The sequence below is a fragment of the Galleria mellonella genome, unplaced genomic scaffold (genome assembly GCF_026898425.1).
Source record: "Galleria mellonella isolate WM207_F2 unplaced genomic scaffold, CSIRO_AGI_GalMel_v1 utg171, whole genome shotgun sequence".
In the NCBI taxonomy this organism is placed as follows: Eukaryota; Metazoa; Arthropoda; class Insecta; order Lepidoptera; family Pyralidae; genus Galleria; species Galleria mellonella.
The window spans coordinates 262343-287479 of NW_026442014.1; the positions used below are offsets into that span (position 1 = coordinate 262343).

Sequence of the window (25137 nt, forward strand, 5' to 3'; positions counted from 1 at the left end):
GTACATTATGTCAGCACACACATTGTACTTGCATATATATCTTACCTCTATGTGCTTTTTAAAAGTAGCGGCATGAAAGAGTCTTGCGATGCAAATAATAACAATAATATATTTATTTATTCAGACAACCTAAGGGCCATACAAACATACATATCTGTCACGCCTGTCTCCCATTAGAGTAGGCAGAAACATTGGAACGCCAAATGCTTCGACTCAAACAAACCTCTTTCGCTTCTTCCACATTATACAATCTTTTCATACACGCTCGCCGGTTACGGGTACTTTTATTTTGGGCCTTCTTCAGCACGTCACCTATTTGGTCGACATACGTCCATCTAGGGCGGCCCCTACCGACATCTCATAAAGTTCACTTTGTCATAATTTACTTAAACTATGTTAGGAAATGAGTGGTCAAGACACTTTTATTTCTTTCTAATTCAGAGCCTACGTGGTCGCGTACAGCGCGGTTTCTGAAATTTTTCCTTCCACTAACGCTCAGGTTATTGAATAAGCTCCCTGTCGAGGTTTTTCCAAGAGACTTACAGCATGGGGTTTTTCAAAGAAGCGATAAGAATCTTTCTTCAGGGTCGGTAACGAGCGTGTCGTGCCTCTGATATTGCAGGCGTTCATAGGCTACGGTAATCGCTTACCACCAGGCGGGCCGTATGCTTGTTTGCCACCTTAGTGGTAAAAATCTGACGTAGCTAATATTTTAAGGATGAGAGTCCATTTTACCGGCAGTTATGAATGTCATCATATCAGCATGAACAAAAGCCTCCAGCGTAAGAGAAGTTTTGACAGTAAGCAATTACTTCAGCTGTAATTGTAGGTTTTTTTAATGGGTGAAAATGGATTAGTATCCCCGCCCGCGCTATCGGTATACACCGACGAGGCACCAGTGGAAGATGATAGATGAGAATGAATGCAGGTCAGTTGGCCCACCATGATGAATTCGACAAGAATTAAACATGATGGTTTCCAGGGGGAACCGCGTGGAGGTCAACCTGAGAGGGTATATTGCTAGGAATGGGGCTATTAGACCCCATTACTAACAATCCCTTTCCCTCCAGTAGTTGTAGGTTGGCGACGGCAGTTAGGCGATGTTTTAAGAGGGATACTGTTGCTCATCTCTCGAGCATTAAGTCTCCTTAGTTGCCGCTTACGACACCCACGAGAACCACGAGGTCACACGGCAATATTACACATGGATATAAGATACATTACAAAAATTGTAGGGCACGGAGTCATAACACTATTGTCCTCAGGATTGGTATCGCACTCGGTAGCGCCATCTACCACTCACGTTGGTACCACAGAAAATCAGCGTTTAGGCGTTACGTATGAATGCCTAAACACTCAGTTGAGTGGTGACCATTTTGGTTGCATAATTTCTAATTAGGTATAAGTATATATTTATATTTCCTTTTTCTTTAAGTTTACAATTATGTTTTAGTTGTACATGTTATTGATAAGCGCCAAATAAAAATATTTTTTTCTTTTTTTCCACAGATATCAAATTATATTCTGACTGTTACCACTATCTATCGGTTCATTTGCCTTTATAGATGTCGCAAAAAAAAAAAGTAAAATTAACGTACATTATGTGCAAAGCGCGAACTAGGCAGCAGCAGCTGATCATGTGAATAACAAATCAATTGCAAATTAAACTCAAAGTAATTCCCCAGTGGGGAAATCTTTAATATTTACTTAAGAACATTCGATTTGCATGATTTATGAAGGTCAGTACAAGTAGCAAGGGCGACAGATTCGAGGAAAGCAAATCACCGTACTGAACCGGTCCAAGTTAGCGCTCAATCACGTGAGATTCATGTATAAACAAACACTTGGTTAAACGTAATGAAATTTTTTTAACATTTCTAAGGTATAAGTGCAGTGTGGTCCCGGCATAGAATAGACCACCCCTTTCATTGTCGTGGGTGTCGAAAGAGGCAACTAAGGGTTGGGCAGCAGCCCAAACATCTCTAAAGCCTAACTGCGGTTGCCAATCCGCCTACTAAGCGTGACAACTATTGGCAAACCTCCCCAAGGGGCAGGATTATGTTCAGCAGTGGACAGTTAAACGCTGATATGATGATGATGATGAAGTTTTTGTCAACTTTTTGATTACCATCAAGAAACAGACTACTAGAGGGAGACTTTGTACAAAAATCGCTTGGCTACCTCTGTCACATTCGGGTTTCAACCAGCAGAAGCAGCTGTGTTTGCATGGCTATGTTTCGGTTTGAAGGGTGGGATATGACGTGAATTTACTGGGTACAGAGGAATAACACTTGAGTCCTTAGGAATGGCAACGCATGGGGGGTATCATGGGCGAAACAGTATACTCTGTTATGTCCATGGTACTGCTCATATCTATAGGCGACGGTTACCACTTTCCATCAGGTGGACCGTCATCTTGTTTGCCATTCTAAGTTGTATAAAAAAAAAAGACAAGTTCACGATTACTTACAATATTTCTAATTATATACTACTGTTGTTTATTGATTTAGGGTAATGAAGAAAATATGTATACATAATTTTCTTATATTCAGTATTGCATTTACTATGAAAATGTAGGCATTACAGAGTTCAAACAAATATGCTTCAATATAGTACAATAAGGAAACGAGAATCCTATATTTCCTTTGAAGATGTAACAACTAAAGGTGTGATTAGCAATAGTCTGGTAGGTAATGGAGCGAGACGCATGATTAATTAGAAGCAACGACTAATGACGGTTGGCGGCTCCTAATCCAGATAGAATGCTGCATCATTCAGACGGCTTCTGGGAAAGATTCTTTGATAGTTAAAGTTTAGTTATGATTAAAGATACGGCAATTCTAGTTGATAGTGAAAGCAGCAATGAAGACTTCATAATGATCGTAAAGTTACAAAGTCTATATGTATTTTGACAGAGGGAGATTTTGATAAAATTATCAGCATGGGTAACATTCCCATTCGTGTTTCTACTATCAAATAGCTGTGCTTATATGGCTGTGTTCTGAATTAAAAGAGAGCATTTTTTTAAACAACTTAGAATGGCCAACAAGCTGACGGCCTACCTGATAGAAAGTGGTAACCGTCGCCTATAGACATGAGCAGTACCATGGACATAACGGAGTATACTGTTTCGCCCATAATACCCACCATGCGTTGCCATTTCTGAGGACTCAGGTGTTATTCCTCTGTACCCTGTAAATTCACGCCATATTCCACCCTTCAAACCGAAACACAGCCATGCAAACACAACTGCTTCACGGTTGAAACACGAATGGGACAGAGGTATCCAAGCAAACAACTATTGTACATAGTCTCCCTCAGGTAAATGTATAAAACTGTCACATTAGAAAACATGCAGATTTAATACAAAAGAGCAAGCAAAATAGTAACAATCAAGAGAGGTAAAATGTTTATTCTTAGGTCTGAACTCGGGAGCTTAAAGTCTGAGCTTTACAGTCAGAAGCTAAGCTCGTGTTACGCTCAGAATCAAATACTTCTTATACACAATACAAATAATTGTTTTGATACGTTATCCGAATCCGTGATCATTCGCGTGCGAAATAACATTTCCCGTCAGCATACCAAGCAGCTTTTGCCAGCCTACAAAGATCTTGAATAAATAACACAGTCAAGTCTAAAGCAAAGATCTGAAGAAAATTAAACGCAAAGTAAACAGTACTAGTACAGAAAATTGAAGTGCTTAAGAGAAAAGTAAATAGTGGAAACATTTCTTTACAAACATAGAGCGGTGCGCGGGATAACAAAAAAGGGCTTTACGCAGCCGGCATTAATAATTCTAAACAGGCTTGATAACGCATCGCGGAACAAAGGCGCGCCAACAGCCACGGATATATTTGGGCGCCGCTGCCTCAAAGTATTTAATCTGCCCTCTAGTTGGCGGCGTGATGAAAAACGAGACAAAGAGATCGTGGTTATAGTCGCGATGGCTGGCATAGTTAGGCCTCTGTCACACCGAGCGCAGAGCGAGGAATAACGCGGTTAGTATAACTGTGAGAACTTAAAAACAGGTGAAATTATTTTTAAAATAAATAATAAATGTACATTTTTTTGAGTTACGAAACAAAATAATGCAAGTCACATTAATTTGTAAGTTGCTTCGGTTATGAAAAAAAAAAAAATACTACAATTTATTATTTTCCATTCTCTATCTTTATCTCTTTCATCCATCTTATCTATTCTCGGTTAATTACTCAGCAGTAGAGTCATAAAAATTACAGTTTAAAACAGCTGTATTTGATTTTTTTTATACAACTTAGAATGGCAAACAACGTGACGGCCCACCTGATGGAAAGTGGTAACCGTCGCCTATAGACATGAACAGTACCATGGACATAACAGAGTATACTGTTTTGCCCATGATACCCCCCATCCGTTGCCATTCCTGAGGACTCAGGTGTTATTCCTCTGTACCCAGTAAATTCACGCCACATCCCACCCTTCAAACCGAAACACAGCCATGCAAACACAACTGCTTCACGGTTGAAACACGAATGGGACAGAGGTACCCAAGCAATCGACTTTTGTGCAAAGTCTCCCTCTGGTAAACTAATGGTGATTAAAGATTATTTCCATTTCATTTTATTTTTATCCATGCGGTAATAATAAGGTATAGTCTGTTTCAATACAACTTAAAAGATAATCTAATTTTGTTAAAATTATCACAGAAACACGTACATAAAATTATGTAGAAATAAATCGAAACATTCAATCAGTTAATTGGATTTGAATTTGTACTATTATTTGACATCAACAGACTGCATTATGGTCGGGTCAATTATTCATTTGATTACATATTCTATTGAAGGATGTGACATATATGGATTATTTCTCTCCATCCAAAAGTTGCCTGGAAGAGATCTCCTTTAGCGTTAAGACTGCTCTTTGTTTTTCCCCTTTTCTTGTATTTTTTTTTAATATTTTCCTAAATTTAGATAGATAGATAGATAACCTTTATTACCAGTATTAAGAAAATAAAAAAATAAAATAGTAAAAAGAAAAAAAAAACAATTAATGTTGCTGGTAATAGGAGCCGCCTGAGCTGTTGCTATATATGTACAGCTTCAGCGAGATGTACCTATATAGCGCTGATTTTCAGGCGGCCCCTTAACTCCTTTACCTTTAGCATGCGTGCGGGTCGCCAATACCTATTTCTCGGATGGGAGACTCAACACGCTTAACAACTAATACATAAAACATTACAACCAAAACTGAAAGGAACAAACTCTGAATAATAATAATAATAATCGACTGTAATCTTTACTTTATGTATGTCATATGAAGCAGATTTTTTTCTATTTCTCTTTGTGAACAGTTTGTTGCTGTCCGTTCACTGTGAATGTGACCTTAGCGGTGCGGTGGGTGGTTGACGGGCGAGCTCTTATTTCGGCCCCGACATTGACAAAATGGAGGCCACCAACACTTTTAACTATGACAATTTTTTACTTTCTTCTCTATGTAATTGGGTGACTGTACCAAAGAGGCTTATTAAGGATGCTCATGTGTTATTTATATTGTAATATATGGAGTTCTTAAATAAGGTATATTAAGGTTCCTTCAGGGTTGGCAACGAGCACGTGACACGTATATAGGCTACAAGTGAACCTGCATGCTATCTCTACATCAAGGAGGGACAGCATGCAGGTTGACTTGACGGAGTTATTAGATCATCATTTCATTACTAACAATCTCCTCTGCCTGACGACTAGGGTCTTTAAACACTATACTTATAGTTCATAGTCGTCTAATTAGGAGATAGTGGTTTAATATTCTCCTACAGTGAGACCCATGCTCTGCAATGGGGTTTTAATTAATTTTAATTATGGTGGTACTGATATTTTTCCAAAAATATTAATATAGTATTCATAGTATAATTAGATTGTAAATTATTATTGTAAATGTAAATAACTGTGGAAAATAACCGACCGAACCGACTTAAAAAAGAAGTAGGTTTTTTTTTTACAACACTGGGGGCAAACTAGCATGCGGCTCACCTGATGGTAAGTGACTACCGCCGCCCATGGTCACCCACAACACCTACGGCATTGCAAGTGTGCTGCCGGCCTTTTAAAAAGGAATATGCTCTTTTCTTGAAGGTTATGTTGTCGTATCGGTTCGGAAATACTGCTGCTGTTAATTCAGTGGTATTTTTTTAATGCTTGTTTTTTTTCTGTTAATTTTTTTAATCTTTTCGTGTGAATTCTTATGCATTCTTATTCCTGAGGACTGAGATTAAATTAAAATTTAATTAAAAATAATTAAAAATACTCAAATTGCAAAACAACTTGAAATTCATAGCTTTATCCAGATATGATTTTACATCCACGTTATTGATTATCGTCGCAAAGCACTGAGGCGGAAAGCATGAAATACGGACGGTCCGCAGTTTATTTTAAAGAGTGGTAACTCGGCAAGCGTACCAACTCATTCGGAAGGGTTCTCCTACACTACGAAACAAAGAATGGAACACTTACCTTAATATACTTCTATTATGCAGTGGAGGACGGTTCTCAGTGTGTATGTTACAATATGGGTTTATACAACGCAATCAAAATCGGATTAGAACTGACTTTTAGTCATATTTAACTAGCTGTATCCCGCAGCTTCGCTCATGTACCTCGGTATATAAATTCATGTATACTATAGTAGGATTACTTGTTTAAAACAAGTAACAAGTATTAGTTAATTATAAGTAATTTTTAAATAAAGAAATATATTTGAGTACACCTATATTTGAGCGGCAGCACACCTGCAATGCCGTTGGTGTTGTGGGTGATCATGGGCGGCGGTAGTCACTTACTATCAGGTGAGCCGCATGCTCGATTGCCCAGTGTGTTGTAAAAAAAAAAGAGTAATTTTTTAAATTATTATTTTAGCCGTTAACTATCCATTGCTGGACATAAGCCTTTCTCATAAGGGGATTTTTGTCAGTAGTTGCCACGATGGGCAGGCGGGTTAGCAACCGCAGTTAGGCCTTTAGAGATATTTTAAGAGAGACGCTGCTGCCCTTATCTCGCCCTTCCTTAATCACCTCTTACGACATTTGATTGATACCACTAAGTGAGTATTCAGAGGCATTTTTAGTGAAATAATGTAGTAAAATAATGTTACATGTACACCTAAGTCAAATAATATTCCTGGCTAAGAATTATTTATATGTACTTTTCAATAAATCGTGCTTTCTAAACGACAGCCAAGGTCATTGGCATTCAATTCGTATTTTGTTCGTATTATATCTCGCCGGAGCATTCATATCAAATACAAAATTGTATTTGACTTTTATGATTTTACGTTATATTGGTCTGGATTTTATGTGAATGAAAGTATTCCCACAAAACGCTGTCGTTGTAAAATTTAATTATCGTTTGAAAAGATTTGCCGAGTTCAGTTTGAATTGTTCTCGGTCTATTTGCAACAGTATTAAGAAACAGAAAGCTGTTTGTTTGCGTCTTTGTTTGTTTTCTATGTGTGACCTGTGTATGTTAAAAAAAAAACAAATTATTTAATTCAGTACAAGATAGAATAATATTTTACATACGGATCAAACCATAAGCTTCACGGCTTTGTTACTGACCACTATCAACAACATACATATGTATAAGTATTTTGAACCGACTTACCAGACTGTCACCAGAGGGAGACTGTACAAAAGTCGTTTGGTTGGGTACCTCTGTCCCATTCGTGTTTCAACTGTAAAGCAGTTGTGTTTGCATGGCTGTGTTTCGGTTTGAAGGGTGGGATATGGCGTGAATTTATTGGGTACAGAGGAATAACACCTGAGTCCTCAGGAATGGCAACGCATGGGGGGTATCATGGGCGAGACAGTATACTCTGTTATGTTCATGGTACTGCTCATGTCTATAGGCGACGGTTACCACTTTCCATCAGGTGAACCGTCAGCTTGTTTGCCATTCTAAGTTGTATAAAAAAAAAAACTTAAAAAAGAAATAGATTCCTAAATCAGTGGTATTTTTTAAATGTTTGTTACCTCATTAAACCGATTTCGAAAATTCTTCTGTTATCTCTTTGTTGAAGGGATATACTTATAGTTTGATCCAATAGAAATTTTATCAAAATAGGTCCAGTATTTAGATTTTAAACGAAAATACCTGGTTTTCTCACAAGGTTGTAGAGTTTTTTTGTGGGTGCTACGACTTGGTATTCGTGCATTTCACTCATACGTCTAGCGTGTCTTCAACTGTTATCACCTTTAATTTTTTTTCGATTGTTCTATCTCTACGCCCTACTTAATTCACAGTGCATTTTTTTATACTTTTTTTTAAATCATTGGTAATAATTTTATTCATTTAAATTCAGCAAAAATTAAGTATCTAATTTTGCTGGAAGAAATCTCTTATTAGAGATAAGCTCGCCTTTGTACATTATGTTTATAATGAATTGTGATTATGTTTTATGTACAATAAAGAATAAAGGAATAAAGAATCTTTAATTGTTATGATTATTTTAGTATTTCTATCAATTGTCTTAGTACCCATTTGTGCAAGATTTAAGTTGGTTAGATGCCATTATGTAATTTATTTAGCGAATTTATTAAAGCACAAAATTTTTGCCCGCTGCTTTGTAAGCGTTGTTTTGGAAGTAAATAAACCGATGAAGTAGATCAGTTCTGTAGCGGATCAATATACATTACATTTTAAGTTAGACCTTTAGGAACATAACCGACAAAACCGCATCTTATTTGGTGCAGTAGGTTTGGGTGATGCTGAAACAAACATACAGACAGACAAATACAATTTCTAAAAATTTTCGTCTTCCCGTATGGTCCCGGCATAGAATAGGCCACCTTTTACGTGGGTGTCGTTAGAAGCAATTAAGGGAGGACGGAAGATAAGCAGAAGCGTCCTTTTAAAACATGTCCAAAGCCTAACTGCGATTACCAATTCGCCTGTCAAGCGTGACAACTGACAGCAAAACCCCTCAATGAGAGGCTTATGTTCAGCAGTGGACAGTTAAAGGCTGATATGAACGAATGATTGTTTTGGCATCTTTTATTATCCATTTTATATTATCTAAATAGTATACACATTAATAGCACTCTTCCTCTCACTTTAAACATACACACACTCACACTGTTCACCTTCTCACACACCCACACACTGAACGTTACAGATTTAAAAATTTAATTAACTGTCATCTTCTAGGTAAACAATAATTTCTTTTTTTTTCCTTATTTATCATCATGTTTATTATGTTTGTAGCTTAATATTGTTAGTTCTGCATGTACAAATACAAAGTATTAGTTCTTGTGTGTTGGAAGGAACTGGTTTACAAGGCATAGGTTAGCCTAATTTGTAAGCTAGGGCAAAAAACAAGTAATTGTGCAACCCTGTATTTGTTAGTAGAGTTTATTATTATTATTATTTACAAGTCTCATTAAGACCGTACATATTAATTTTTCTTAAATATCTCCCATGTACAGACATAGTCTAGTTAAAATTTTATTATAAATTATATATAGTAAATTATATTATATATAGTACACTAGTATAATCTTTTATACTTAGATACGACTGTAATAAGACATAAAAGTAATAGAAATGAAATGACGTTTTTTTTGGACCATCTTGTATTTGTTTGTTTTATAATAACTTGGCGCTAACAAATGACTGATCTCCAGATCTAAGGAGCTCGGATTACAAGCAACAATGATCCATTGTCAATGGATTATATACATATCTTTGGAGGGAATGCCGTTTTTGCTCTAATGCACAAAAATGTACAAAGGAACGTGAAGCGAAACGAGACAATATTGTGGCGAGCAATTCCCGGCATAATGCTGAGACGTTATTGCAAGTCAGCTATTTTTCTGTGGATTAGTGCGCACGAACGCTGACAATCTGGTTTGTTTGCTGTCGCGTAACAACCGAATACGCACTTATAAATAGTAGTAAACGTATACCTAAATAAATATTATGAAGAGCGGCATGGAAATCATTAAATTCCTTTTACGAGTCACGTCATGTTTCTATGAGGAAGTTGTTTGTTTTCTCTTAGCGAATACTGCTTGTATTATATTGTGAAACATTAGCGGAAAAATTATAAATAATTTTGAGGCTCCCACGCTACCTTGAGAGTTCAACACATCGATCTCGTAAAAAGGGCTCAATACGTTTTGTCATTTTTCTTTCAGACATATGTCTATTTACTGATTAGTTGATTAAAATTACTTTGTTTAATTCCTCTATCATTAGTTTTCGTACGACTGCGAACATTCGAAGATTGACTACTGTTATTATTACCAGAAGTTCTACAACCTTCCATATTTGCTATCAACCTCCAACCGCTATTACGTTCACGCACATTTTGCGATACGTATTAGCTATAAATGAGGCATATAAAAGTAAATGAATAGATCACTGTTCGGAGCCTTGTGTTAATCATTTGGGGTCTAAACTGCGAATGACTCAATTTTTGTCGCCGTATTTATATCCTTTTAATAACATATGAGCAATAATAATGTAGACTAACCAGTAACATGAACTTCCGGAAAATAAAACCTAGTTCTTCGGTTTTTGGGAAAAATAGATAGATAGATACTCTTTATTGTTTCCTCCAAAAGATTACAATAGTAAACTTATTATAAATATAAATAATTACAAGAAATAAGCACAATGAGAAAACAATGGGCGACCTTATCGCTAAGAGCGATCTCTTCCAGGCAACCTTTGGTTGGAGAGGAGTAATTATAAACAATTTGGTAGGAGGCATGATGAAACATTTTGTTAGTTCTAAATATACAGTTTCTTCGATAAAACATTCTATAAAAAAATGCTAATGAACTCGATTTATCTTGTTTTGTAGTACCTATCTGTATTTTGCACGATGAGCTTTTTTGGTGATAATTGAATGGAATGGTAACCCCGCCTGCATTATCGGTATACGCTGATAGACTACCAAGAGCGATAATAAGTGTGGACGAAATCAGGTCAGTTGGCCCAGGTTTTACCAGGAATTAATAAAAATAGTTTCTTGTACGTTGCTAGCAAAGGAATCACTAGTTTACATTTCCAAAAACTTTTCCCAGATATTTTCAAAGCTTGAAGAATCACACTTGAGCCAATTCCATTTATTATATCTATAAAACATAATAAATTTAGGAAAGTCCATCAAAATTGATATCGTTGACAACTTGGAGCTATTTATAATCATTAATTATGATCAGTCTATTTCAATCCATATAATAGAAAGATAAACAAACGAGTCATTAACCTGACAATAGACTAGTCTAGACATATAGTCTGGTGATATTTATTGGTCGTATCTATCAAGTATCAATTAATGATAGATTGATAGAGAAAGATGTTAACATACAATCTATTAACAAGAAAATAATAGTAAAGACTTTGTACAAAAGTCGATTGATTGGGTACCTCTCTCCCATTCGTGTTTCAACCGTGAAACAGTTGTGTTTGCATGGCTGTGTTTCGGTTTGAAGGGTGGGATATGGCGTGAATTTACAGGGTACAGAGGAATAACACCTGAGTCCTCAGGAATGGCAACGCATGGGGGGTATCATGGGCGAGACAGTATACTCTATTATGTCCATGGTATTGCTCATGTCTATAGGCGACGGTTACCACTTCCTCAGGTCCTCAGGAATGGAAATATCTCGTCGTTTGTCGGTACATTCACGATTAAAGTAACTATTATTTTACTTTTTTTTATACAACTTAGAATGACAAACAAGCTGACGGCCCACCTGATGGAAAGTGGTAACCGTCGTCTATAGACATGAGCAGTACCATGGACGTAACAGAGTATACTGTTTCGCCCATGATACCACCCATGCGTTGCTATTTCTGAAGACTCAGGTGTTATTCCTCTGTACCCAGTAAATGTACGCCATATCCCACCCTTCAAACCGAAACACAGCTATGCAAACACAACTGCTTCACGGTTGAAACACGAATGAGACAGACAGTACCCAAGCAATCGACTTTTGTACAAAGTCTCCCTCTGGTAAAAGTCCTGGACGTGGAAAATCGTCGACATATATAATTTAGGTTGAATATATTCGAAGATTATCCAAGATTACAGGCAGTAAGTAAAATACTTCACGATTTTGCGCACGTATAATGATAGTAAGTATACAGTAGTACAACAAAAACAGTGGCCAAAGTATCTCGTGTGTGCGACGAGCGTATCAACTAGGATGATCTGTTCCTGACAGCACTCGCAAATGGACTCCGCGGTATTCAACCATTCAGTGGCAATCAACACAATTTCGCCCTCTTGAGTGGCACTACGCGAACTATACGAAGATTTCCCCCTTGGATGAGTGCTAATGCGTTTCCATAGAAGCTTTAGTGAGACATTTCAGAGAAAAAGTGAAAGTAGCACGCCCCTGGCATACTAATACCGCGAGGGCTGTAAGGGCGAGCTCTCACCAGGCACGTACAGCCGACGTAGACGTTGCATACGTAATATGGTCACATAGAGTTCAGCTCTATACCACAGCTACGTTTTAAACATGTTACACTAAGTTGGCTTACAGTGTGTGTTATTTCATGGCCAGATTTCCATCATAGTTTGATATTTGCAAGGAAAGTGTTGTTTATTAAATTGAACTGTATATGTGATATATGTATATGCTTGAAATACCGACAGCTGATGAAGAAATACAGTTCATAAATAGCGATATTTTTAAGAAAAATTTTTACAGATTGATTAGCTAGACAGAGGGATGACTCCAGATTTATTGGAAGCAGCTAATGGATGCGGGTGACTCAGGATCGCTCTTAAAGCAGATGTAAGTGCTTTATATTATTCTCAATTTCGTGTATAATATAGTATATATAGAGATGGGCAATCCACCTGGGTGGGTTTAAAGTCTGGTGGGTAAAAACCGGGTGTTTTGGGTTTATTGGGTTTAAACCCCATAAACACCCAAATTTTTGGGTGTTTATGATTTTGTACTTCATCATCGTCATCTCAGCCGCAAGACGTCCACTATACTGGACATAGACAATATTATTATGCAGCCTACAGAATAAAAAACTTTTAATTTGATTTTGAGTTTATTAAGAAAGAGATGAAAGTAAAATGTAAAACTACAGTCAATCACTGTCAGATTCAGAGTTATTACAAGCGATGAATTGTATAGGTTCGATAGGCTCTATTTCGTCTAAACTGTTATGTTCATTTACTTGCTCAATGAAAGCTTCTAAGGTATTTTCTTCATTAAACTGAATGTCCTCGCATTCAGCTTTATGTTTAAGATTCCAGTTATAACAAATGAATGAAATTTTTTCAGTTCTTTCAGTTGTAAGTCGATTTCTTTTGTTATTATGTATGTAGCCTTGGATACTAAAGGAACGCTCAATGGCTGCCGAAGTACAGGGAGCTGATAGAATACGAATCGCTACTTTGCTTAACTCAGTGGAACCACAAATACCTTTCCACCATATTAGGGGCTCAATGCTATCTAATGAGCTCCATACAAATCCTCTGGCCCAAAAGTTTTCTTTAGCTTTATAACACGCCAAATCTGCCATTACATTTGACAAACTTAAGTGTTGGCTTAAATTGTAGATAAACTCCATACCCTTAAGTTCTTCCTCTTGAGTAAGTTCGACTCCTAGAGTCCTGGGGTCTAGAATATATGCTGCAAAATGTATTGGCCTCATTGCCATATTGCATCTTGAAGATACTGATGTTAGAATCTGCTGTTTGCTTTCTTCGCTCAATGTCGAAATCTCATTTAATGCAAAACGTATCTTAGCTTGTACATCTCTAAATGTAATGTATGTGCGATGCAAACGATTCTGGTCGCTCTCTAAGTAAAATATGCTTTCAGTGACTGGTTCCAAAATACTTATACATTCCCCTGTCTTCGTCCAGAAATCATCACTTAGAATTAAATCTTTAATATCTCTTGAAATTACCACATCTTCTCTAACTGTTAATATTTGCAAAGCTATCTTATTTGCTTTCAAACTTTTTAACGAAGTAACATGACTTCCCCATCTTGTAGCACAAGGCAATTTTAGTGTTTGTGTAGAATCTTCACCCTGCCTTGATTTTATCAACAAGGAACTTAATCGTTGACTCCTTTTAACAGTTTTTATTATATTTATGGCTTGCATAATAAACACAGTTACTTCTTGTATCTTTACAATATCTTGGCACAACAAGTTAAGGATATGTGCACAGCAACCGAGAGGAACAACATGTGGATATTTGAGTTTTGTTAATTCGAATGCCTTTTGTATATTTCTAGCGTTATCGCCAATAAGTACAAGAAACTTATTTGCTCCATACACTTTCATTACTTTTTCAACTTCTTGGCTAAGGTATTCACTAGTGTGAGGATTACTTTCTGTATTCAAACTTTTAACGTATGCAGGTTGAGGTTTTGATATAAGAAAGTTTATTATTCCTTCATTTCTTAAATTAGACCAGCCATCGCACTGAAGGTGTAAGTAACTACAAGCATTTAGTTCCTCATTTAACTCAAAACGCATTTCTCTATATATTTTATCTAAGTATTTTGTCGCTAAAGCTTTACGTGAAGGTATTTTAAATTTTGGTTGCAATTTTTCGAAAAATTGTATCCATAAAGGATGTTGCACCATCGATAATGGCGTCCCTGTTACAAATATAGCTCTCGCTAATTCTGTTTTTATATGATCATCGGTGTCTTGAAACTCAGCATTTATTGTAGTGTTAGCAGACGACGAGGGGCTTATAAAAGAATCATTTGTCTCTATCTCTGACAGTCCAGACATTTTGGTTTTGGACGAGCTATCTTTTATAAGTTTCATAGAGTCTTTTAATGTTTCTGGAGATTTTGGACAAGTGATAAGATGTTGAAGCATTTTGGCAGCATTACTGAATTTGTAGACCTTATTACAAAGCTTGCAAGAAACAGACTTGTTTGGTAAAGTACGGTAGTGCTCCCATATGCGTAAATCTTTAGGTCTCCCCATTGAACCTAAAAAAATGAACGATGATTAGTTGGTCTGACGAAAATTCAACAATAGAGTGCCTATTTTTTTACAATGATTATTTCTTGTTATTTACAATAAATTTATTAAAAAAATAATAAAATAAATACAAAAAACCTTTGTAAAATTATTATCGTATTGTTCTGTATTTTTCTCAGCAACTTCTTTAATTCGATTAGGTACTTACGCATATTATGTTAAAAATAAATATCTAGTACACATCTTAGGCTATCCACCATTATTATCCAATGACGACTCTCAGCTAACTATGCACTATCATCCAAAATAAACGTGTATGGAAAATTTTATCCCAGTCGGTTGAGGATTGAGGATAATTGCATCAACATACGAACATACCTACATACTTTTATTTACATAACGCAAGCTAAATAAAAGCTTGTAATAATACATCTAATTTTAAGTTAAAATTGTTAAGTGATCATGATATAATTGTATCATTCAAAAATCCACTTACCTTTAATTATTTCTTGTTAAGTATAAATATTATTTCAAATCTGCTCCCTTAATATGCACTTTTTTACTGCTTTTCCTACCTAACACGTTACCAGGAAGTCACGTTACCAGAGTCAGAGTAATAGTGAACACGTTTGACAGTGATTGTCGTCGCCTCATATTCAGCGTCGACGAATAGGGGAATCCCCAGTCATAATGTATTGCATGCGTGGCGGTCTTACTTCAAATCCATAAACAAAGAGATAATTACAGAACTCGATACTAGATGGCGCTGTTTTTGTTTGAAGAAAGTTTGCGGGCTAAAATACATAGAATTTCATCAATGACTTCCACAAAGAACAACATTTCTGTTTTTTCTAAGTCCGTATCTCTTCCGTATATTTCATAAGATATAAGCTTGGGCTACATTGTTATGCAACGTGATTTTGTCGCTGTCTTGCTAGCAGGGTTGACAGATATACGATTTAAATCGTACTCATACTATTATTTGTCTATTTTTTAATGTACGATCGTAAAGATTATGATCGTAATTCGCACAAAAACATACGACTTTTTGGTTACCTGGCAACATTTTTATTATGAAACGAACATGCTCACATCATCAGTCACATGCAACAATTTATTGGGGATTTCCCCTTCACATCTGGCAGTCCTGCTTGCTAGAATATAGGTAAGTCAGCCACAGTTACTGACGATCGATATTTAAAGGGTATTGTTTTTGTGCTAAATATTTCATAAAAACGTTATTTAATACTTTGTGGATTATTAATTTAGTTGATAATCACTGGAAGTAAAATGGATGCTAATTTGAGAGATCAAGATCTTCGTATAAAACAGTTAATAAAAGAAAATCTACGTAAGTACTCTTTTTATACCTAGGTAGGTAAGGTATAATAAACACAAAAGGTACTTAGATCGCGTGTGTTCGAAGCATTTATTCTAATAAATTTAATTTAAAATTGTAGAAAGAAAAAAATGTCTGCCAAGCCGTAGCCGAAGCCGATCTCCAAATATATTTGGCGATAGTGAGACCCAGTGTCCAGATGATTTACCCAGCGTCGTCGCAACAAAGAAAAAAACGAGGATAAAGTAAAAGAAAATTTACTGAAAGAAGAAACAAACTGTTCTAAATGCTTAATTTATGGAGAAGAGGATAAAAGAAATGAGTATTTCGGACTGTTAGTGGCTCAAGAATTTAAATATATACGGCCATGTGTGCGAACGAGGTGTTATGAAGAAATTTTAAAGTATCTACGGGAAGCAAAAGGCCAACATGTTGATCAACTGCAACATGAAAACACTGAAAATTAATTACTTTCATTTTATTATATATAGATTTTTAAAATTTCCTGAAATATTATTAGTTAACGTTTTATTTAATATTGTAGAATTGATCAATACAATTTATAAAAATAATTTATTGGTATTACTTACATATTTTCAAAAAAATACGTAAAAACCTATTTTTTTGGGTGATTATGGGAGTTTATGGGTGTTTATTGGGTTTTTACCAAAGCACCGGGTTTAAACCCGGTGCTTTGCCCATCTGTAAGTATATATCATATATATGTAAGTATATTTGTTTTCATATATATTTATTCGTTTATATATGTAATTTTAGTATGTATGTATATCAATAATTAGTAGTACCGCATTCGAGTATTCTGACACTTCCCTATGGTTGACTGGGAGAGAATGCTTTTAGCATTAAGTCCACCATGTACACATATTTGTACTAATGAATAAATAAATAAAATAAATAAATGTATAACAGACTGTGGGTAGTTGAAATACTGATGATGTACATGCATATACCTTATGTCTGTATGTAGGAAACAACATACCTTAAAATATTCCGGATCCAAAGAGAGCTTTTTCATTTTCTACATGTTTATCAAACTATTTATACAGTGTGAGAAGAGAGTTCGTTATACTATGTTATTTATACATTCCCTTTGTGGGTTACGAGTATGTTAAACTTGGCCCTTTCGGTGGAGGTAGGCGAGTTATGTATATTATAAACCTAAAATAACCTACGAATTACTCAGAAGCAATAAAGCCTAGTAATCCTCTGCTGGCAACTTTGTTTAAAGTTCCTCCAATTGTCTATTTACATATGCTAAGCTCCTAAGCTCGGATGGATAACCAGAGTGACTGTAGGCAAAAGAAGACTATCAATCATATTTATATGTCATTAATATGATATCCAGTGTTCAGCGCAGCCCATGTTTCCCTAACTCGGATTTGTGTAGTGAATTAGTAACGAGGGATTCGCGTGATCCCAGCTTTGGCAATTATAATACCAAGTTCAACGACTTGTTGTATTTGTGTCTACACATGAAGTGAATATACTTTATTATCTAAATATCGTGGCAACTAGATGGCGAAAGCTGGTTGTTTGTGGAGCTATCTCGCCACTCTGCGTAAGACAACAAATATGTTTGCCTGATGCGCAGCGGAACTTCTCACAAACAATGCTCGTACGGCAACCTTCCATCGCGGAAACATGTTTGTTTTGAAAATATTTTATATTCTTACTAGGAAGATACTTTTAATACGAAATAGATGATAGCGTGATGTTGTATTCGTAAAGTTAAGTTAGTACCTGTATCCTGCGGCTTTACCTGACGGTAACCGTTTATTATCAGGAGCATTACATTACTGATTGTTTTTTGTTTGTTTGTTTTGTTTTTGTTTTTCACGTTGCTTCACGCTTGAAATACGAATGGGACAGAGGTACCCAAGCAAACGTCTTTTGTACAGTCTCCCTCTGGGCGTGGTGAGTTCTACGTTTATTATTACGGCAACACTCCTCATTAGAATTGTAAGCGTATTTATTTTCATTTTATAAAATAAAATAAAATCTCTTTTTATTAATTTTCAATGACCGTTTACGCAGCTATAATGGAATTAACATGAAATTAAAATTTAAATGTGCATTAAGAATTAATACAGTTTCTCCATGCTAGCAAACTCAGTGAAACGTCGAAACTGAGTAATAAACATGAAATAAATAAGTAACTAACTGCAAACTAATCTATACAAACACTAATTTGGCGTTCCACAAATTGTAAGTTCTCTCTCTACCACGAAAAACCACATGTCGAACAATTAGCAGCGCAATTAAAAATACAGATTCGAGCCGATTTGGAAAATTACGTTTCTTGAATTATTTGTGAATAGACACATATATGGCTGTAATATATATATATATATATATATATATATATATATATATACGGCCGTGTGGTCCCGGCATAGAATAAGCCATCCCTTCCTTTCCCGTGAGTGTCGTAAGAGGCGGCTTAGGGAGCTTATGGCGGAGAGATGGGTAGCGGTGTCTCTCTTAAAACATCTCTAAAACCTAACTGCAGTTGCCAACTCGCTTGTCAAGCGTGGCAGCTACTGGCAAAATCCACCAAGAGGGAGGCTCATTATAAATTAAAATATGCCATATGGATATATTGTGTGAAATATGATATGGCCAGAATGGGAGTGAATGCGGAAATGACTGCGGATAGAGAAGAATGGAAGGAAAAAACATATTACGCAGACCCCAAATAATAATTAAAAAATAATTAAGATAAAAAAAAACTCACTTTTGCATTTTTAATATTAGTAAGGATGTACGCAATCGGTTTGAGACTTTATCTTTGGTAAAAATTGTAAGTGCACAGAGTAACATGCTAACCAGAAACATCACGAGCTAATGAAACAACAGTATTTGCTGCTCTTGCCACAGTGTAAAATTATAAGAACTAAAGTAGTGAACAATATTTAAAATGGGGGGAAAGGGATTGTTAGCAATGGAGTTTGGCAGCCCCATTGCTAGCAATATGTTTTATTAGGTCGACTTCCACGTGGTTCCCCCTGGAAACCATCGTGAACAATTCTTGTTGAATTCGTCACGATGGGCTAACTGACCTACTTCATCCTCACCTATCATCCTTCACAGGTGCCCCGCCTGTGTATATCGATAGCGCGGGTGGGCTTACCATTCCATTATCATCCATTAAAAAATAATATATTTAAAATACATTAACTCCTACGTACTGTGCCCAATAGGGTTCATAATTGAAGTTGAAATGTTATGTACCAACCACATTATGGAATGTAATAAGAAATAAATAAAAAATAAACATGTTAAAATACAAATAAAAATTATGTATGTCTATTTTCTTTTTGAAAAAATTACGATTATAATATATTAATGAAAATAAATTTAAATTGCCAATCGTTTTTTTGATGACACATTTTTTATTAGTTAAATTATAATAGAATTTATGATAGATTTTGATGTAAATTATACAATATCTTAAAGGTCAATTATTGAATTTAAAATATATTAGAAGGGGAAGGGGGGGGGGATTTGAAATGTTGGCTTGGTCATTTAAAAGGAGATAAGGTTGCGTCTGTTATATTTATTGTAATATATATCGATTGGTGTTTTGTCGAGGAATTAATATTTTATTTATTGTTATTGTTTTTTTTTTTTATTAAAATGATTATTATATATGATTACATAGTTATAAGAAACACATAACCGGGAACTGCGTACCGCGCACGTGCGCTGTCGACGTCAGATAATTCGACCATAACTCATTAGTGCGGTGGATGGCGCGAGCAAATTACCAAATTACCTGCCCCCCACACAAATCAAATTAATCGCTGAATAATTCGCTGCCAAGTGTCCTATCTACGGTTGCCATTACACAAATTTCATGTAACGAAACGGGTATTATGTGTCGTCAGATATCAGCCCGGCTCACACAGTTCATTGGTAGGGAATAATGCGGCAAAGTAATGCTTCTACCCTTTTTTTATTTTCTTTTTTCTCCTATCCTGTTATTATTATGTTTACCTAATTTCTAGATAGTATTTGTGGGCTGACAGTGCGTTGAAAAACCGCTTGTGAAACGATGGTAATGAACATTTATATTAAACAATAGTGTATCAAAAATTTTTTTAATCATATATTTGTAGCAGAATTCTTTAATTTTACAATTTAACAATATGTTAGAAAACTTGTGTATCCAGTATACACAAGTTTTCATTCATCATCCACTATCACCCGTGGCATACTTGATTGTATACATACAATACAGTGCACATCAGTATGTGCACTGTACATACTGTACTGTCTGTTTTAAAACGTGTTACAATACAGTTATTGTAACACGTTTTAAAACACAAAATACTCCATTCTCATATATTTATATCTTAAAAATGCTGTTCTCATTTCAATTGTCAGTAATTATTTTAGGTTTTGAACAGACATTTTAACAATTTAAATTTGAGTAGAAATTAATTTTTAAAATTTAATTTTGCACAGAACAATTACGAATCACGAAAAGGAAATTCAATAAGTCCAAAAGTCGAGTTGACCTCTACATTAATTGTTCGGCTAAAATATTTTCAGTTTCCATTCATTTAATGAGTAAAGAATACTTTCGTAGAATAAGAACTAACGTTCTCCTTAGATCTAACGTTTAATTAATTGTAGAACTGTTCACCGACGCTAGAACATCCTTTCAAAGATGGCTTTAATTAAATGCATTTCATCTTTTAAGATCGCATTGTCATTATAGAGAATAATTAATAAAACAGAAGGAGCCTGCTGCGCTCCTTATAACGTCTGTCTACGCTTCACACAGCTTATATTAAAAAGTTCAAGTGACAAGTTTAGTATAGACTGTGTACATCAAGATGTGAAAACTAGTCGTAAGAAAATACGTTCAGCAGGCTTTCACAGGGCTACGGGATTCGCTAATTATTTATTAGGAGGGTCGGGTTCCAGTTTTAGGACTTTCATAGTGAATACACTAGAACACCTTTTGTACTAAACATTTTTTTGTAATGCAGTTAATAAAGAATAAATATAAATATTTAACCTATTTTGATAATTGGCCGGCAGCACACCTGCAATGCCGCTGGTGTTGTGGGTGATCATGGGCGGCGGTAGTCACTTACTATCAGGTGAGCCGCATGCTAGTTTGCTCCTTGTGTTGTAAAAAAGTAATAATAATAATTGTATACTTTTTAAAATAAAAAAGATGACGTTACCATTTTCTTGATTTCCTTTAAAATTAGAGTCAGTTTTTGTAAAAGTATCGTCGTCAATACCATCTACCAATATTACATCCAACATTGGCACAATTTTAATACTATTCTTTGTGTAAATCGCAGAATTGTCCACTTTTTCTGGATTCTGGATGAATCCACTTCGTCATAAATGATTGTTTACTGCTAAATATGACTTTCCCTTGGGGGTTTGCCAGTAAATACCACGTTTGACAGGCGAGTTGGCAACTGTAGTTAGGATTTGTCTTAAGAGGGACATTGCTGATCTTTCGACTATTAAATTCCCTTAGTCGCCTCTTACGACACCCACAGAAAAGGAAGGAATGTCCCATTCTACGCTCGGACCATACGGCATAATTCCACTTACGGACTATATATTTGTTTAGTTGTTATTTATTTGTGTCTAAACTTATAAACATGCAATTTGATATATCTAACTTGTCTACATTTCCGGTAATATCATTAAATAACAAGATTAAAGAGTAGATATATTATTATCTATGATCAAAGTACAAAATATTTTAAATGGTATCCTTCTTTCTTTTGTGAGGCAACAATTCTCAGATTGAAGATTGTCACGCGATTTGTACACCCAATTTTAGGTACTGACAATATTATTTACGCCAAACCGTCGGCCAACAAACGGTGCGAATAAATTTACACCCTGACATATTGCTGCAATTAGCAGACTCTTAATTACTGAGGAGATACGATCGAGAATGTAAATGGCATTATTATGTGATATAAATCATGAAAAGTTTCCACGAATATGCCTAATGGCAGTTTGGCCTAATATTTTTTTGAGTTACACGCATTACACAAAGCTAGATACTTCGCGCTCAATACCTTTTAATGTATTCTAGAGGTGTCTTTAGATATACTATAGATCAGGTGAGTGTTCTCTTGAAAATATGTGGTTTGAGAAGTGAGCAGGAATGGAAGATTTACGTGAGACAAACAGTAACGGAAAAAAGGGAGCGAATAGACGAAGATAATTAGAAGATACTTTTAGCTTTTTGACTACTATTAGGACTATTAGGGAGACTTTGTACAAAAGTCGATTGCTTGGGTACCCCTGTCCCATTCGTGTTTCAACCGTGAAGCAGTAGTGTTTGCATCGCTGTGTTTCGGTTCGAAGTGTTGGATATGGCGTGAATTTACTGAGTACAGAGGAATAACACCTGAGTCCTCAGGAATGGCAACGCATGGAGTGTACAGTATATTCTATTATGTCCATGGTACTGCTCATGTCTATAGGCGACGGTTACCACTTTCCATCAGGTGGGTCGTCAGCTTGTTTGCCATTCTAAGTTGTATAAAAAAAAACACTTGGCTGGAGAATACTCTTCATAGAAGCAACGTAATTTTCATTGTAAAATATTGTTATTAAATTAAATGCAGCGAAAAGATCTTTAATATTACTTTCGATACATAAATAGATAACAAGGTACCCTTTATTGTTCCCTTCAAAGGATTAGGTACAGCAAACTCGTGTTTGGCAGAAATACAAGTTATAAGTAATTAGATTGCACAGAGAAAACAACCTTTGTACAGAGACGAGTATTTGATAATAAATAATTTAGTCGGTGGCACGTGATGTGTAATTCTAAGAATTTTATAAATACACACATAATAGATGCATTACTGTCATTTAAAATCTATTGAAGTGGTTTAGCTGAAGACAGTAACACGATATCATAATGCAATCTTATGCACTCCAACCGCTCAGGTCATTGGCCATCCTTTGAAATTTTCCTCCATTCAGCTTTCAAAGCCCGCATGAGATCCGTGATCGGAGCTGCCCTACAAGCGCGGCTCTGTATAAAAGACGTGTCACTATACATTAAGGATAAGCATAGAAGCACCGTTCCACAAGGTTTTTCGTGGAAAACATCAACGCTGTAGTGAGCATCTAATTGAATTATTCGAACGTAGGCGTAACCAGCTGACGCCCACGGATCTTATGTAAAGCGCTGCAAATTACGGTTTACATACCAACAATATACAAACAAACATTACTCTGATGGCGCTCCACGTCAGCACGCGTCAAAATTGCCTCTTATTGTTGTTCGGTAATTGTGTTCCATCTTAATAGCTCTTTGACTGTTTCCAGGTCGCATTTCTCGCATACTTGTTGGCGCAAACGTCGGCTCCACCCGACAGCATCAGGCGTCGTCGGCAAATGAAATTCCCCGAGTCAGCTCGCTTCGGCGCGTGAGGCCGTCGGTTCGCCTCGTCTCGCATGGGTGCGCCTCGCCTCACCTGTTTACCCTTGCAAGACAAACTGGCTTGTCACCCTTTTATTACGCTCCCGCGGGTTTTATTGCGGATAAAGTGAAAAATACGTCATCATGTGTGCACTGCCTGTGAAGCGCGGGAGAGCAAGACGTCTCCTTCTGGAGTTTTCTTATTTATTTGCGTAAAGGGAACATGTATTTAAGTAACCTATTATTAGAATGCATTATGTTTAGAGTTATGTATAAGTATAGTAATTGAGATTCAATGAGTGATTTTAAAAAATTATAGCTAATGATTTGATGAATTGAGGAGTTCAAAGATATATCAGCATCTTCATATCAGCTGTTTCTCCACTGCTGGACATAGGCCTCCGAGATAAAAGTGGTTTTACTAGTAGTTGTCACGCTCAATAGGTAGGTTGGGAATGGCAGATAGGCTTTAGTGATATTTCAAAAGGGACGCTGTTACCTATTTCTCGATTATTAAGTTTCTTTTCTTTTGACACCCATGGGAAAGGAAGGGGAGGCTTATTCTATGCCGGGACCACACGGCATATATCAAAGATATAGGTAACATGAATTTAAAAAGTTTTCGAAATTGTGATAAAATTAAATATAATATTTCTACAAAACATGACAAATTAAAAAGTGGGAGAATAAAACATGTGTCATTCATGTTTCGTTCGATGATCCTTACTACCTTCAGTAATATTATAAATGTGAAAGTGAGTTTGTTTGTTACCTTTAAGCGCCTTAATGTCTTCACCAGTTACTATGACATATGGTATACACGTATTATATGGGATAGAGAACGATATAGGTATTTTTTAACGCGGACAGTAAACATATCCCGGCCACGTGGACCAATTCGCGGGCAAAAGCTAGACATTTTTTTTATACAACTTAGAATGGCAAACAAGCTGAAGGCCCACCTGATGGAAAGTGGTAACCGTCGCCCATAGACATGAGCTGTACCATGGACATAACAGAGTATACTGTTTCGCCCATGGAACCCCCCATGCGTTGCCATTCCTTTTGTATGATATAGTATTATAATTAATATTGTAAGGTATATAATATGTTATAATATCGATAAATATGAATTGGGGGTAAGGGATTGTTAGTAATGTGGACTATCAATCCCATTGCTAGCAATATACTCTGTCAGGTCGACCTCCAAGTAGCTCCCCCTGGAAACCATCGTGCTGAATTCCAGGTGCATTCATCACGATGGGTTAACCGACCTGCCTTTTCATTCTCACTGATCATCCTTTACTGGTGCTCCGCCCGCTTATACCGTTAGCGCAGGCGTAGTTACCATTTCATTATCATCCATTAAAGATACATATGAATTAAGATTC

The 25137-nt window shown here is 36.1% G+C and overlaps 2 protein-coding genes across 6 annotated transcripts in view; both read right to left on the reverse strand.

Annotated features, from left to right (window-relative positions):
- LOC113517735 (zwei Ig domain protein zig-8-like) overlaps positions 1–25137 on the reverse strand; it is a 627640-nt gene that overhangs the window by 139038 nt on the left and 463465 nt on the right. The window lies entirely within an intron of this gene.
- Positions 12843–16996, reverse strand: LOC128200226 (uncharacterized). The gene is made up of 2 exons (XM_052892933.1): positions 15460–16996; positions 12843–14971 (listed from the first exon to the last, which is right to left on the reverse strand). Exon 2 carries the CDS (start codon positions 14964–14966, stop codon positions 13095–13097), a length of 1872 nt encoding a protein of 623 aa, XP_052748893.1. The 5' UTR covers positions 14967–14971; positions 15460–16996; the 3' UTR covers positions 12843–13094.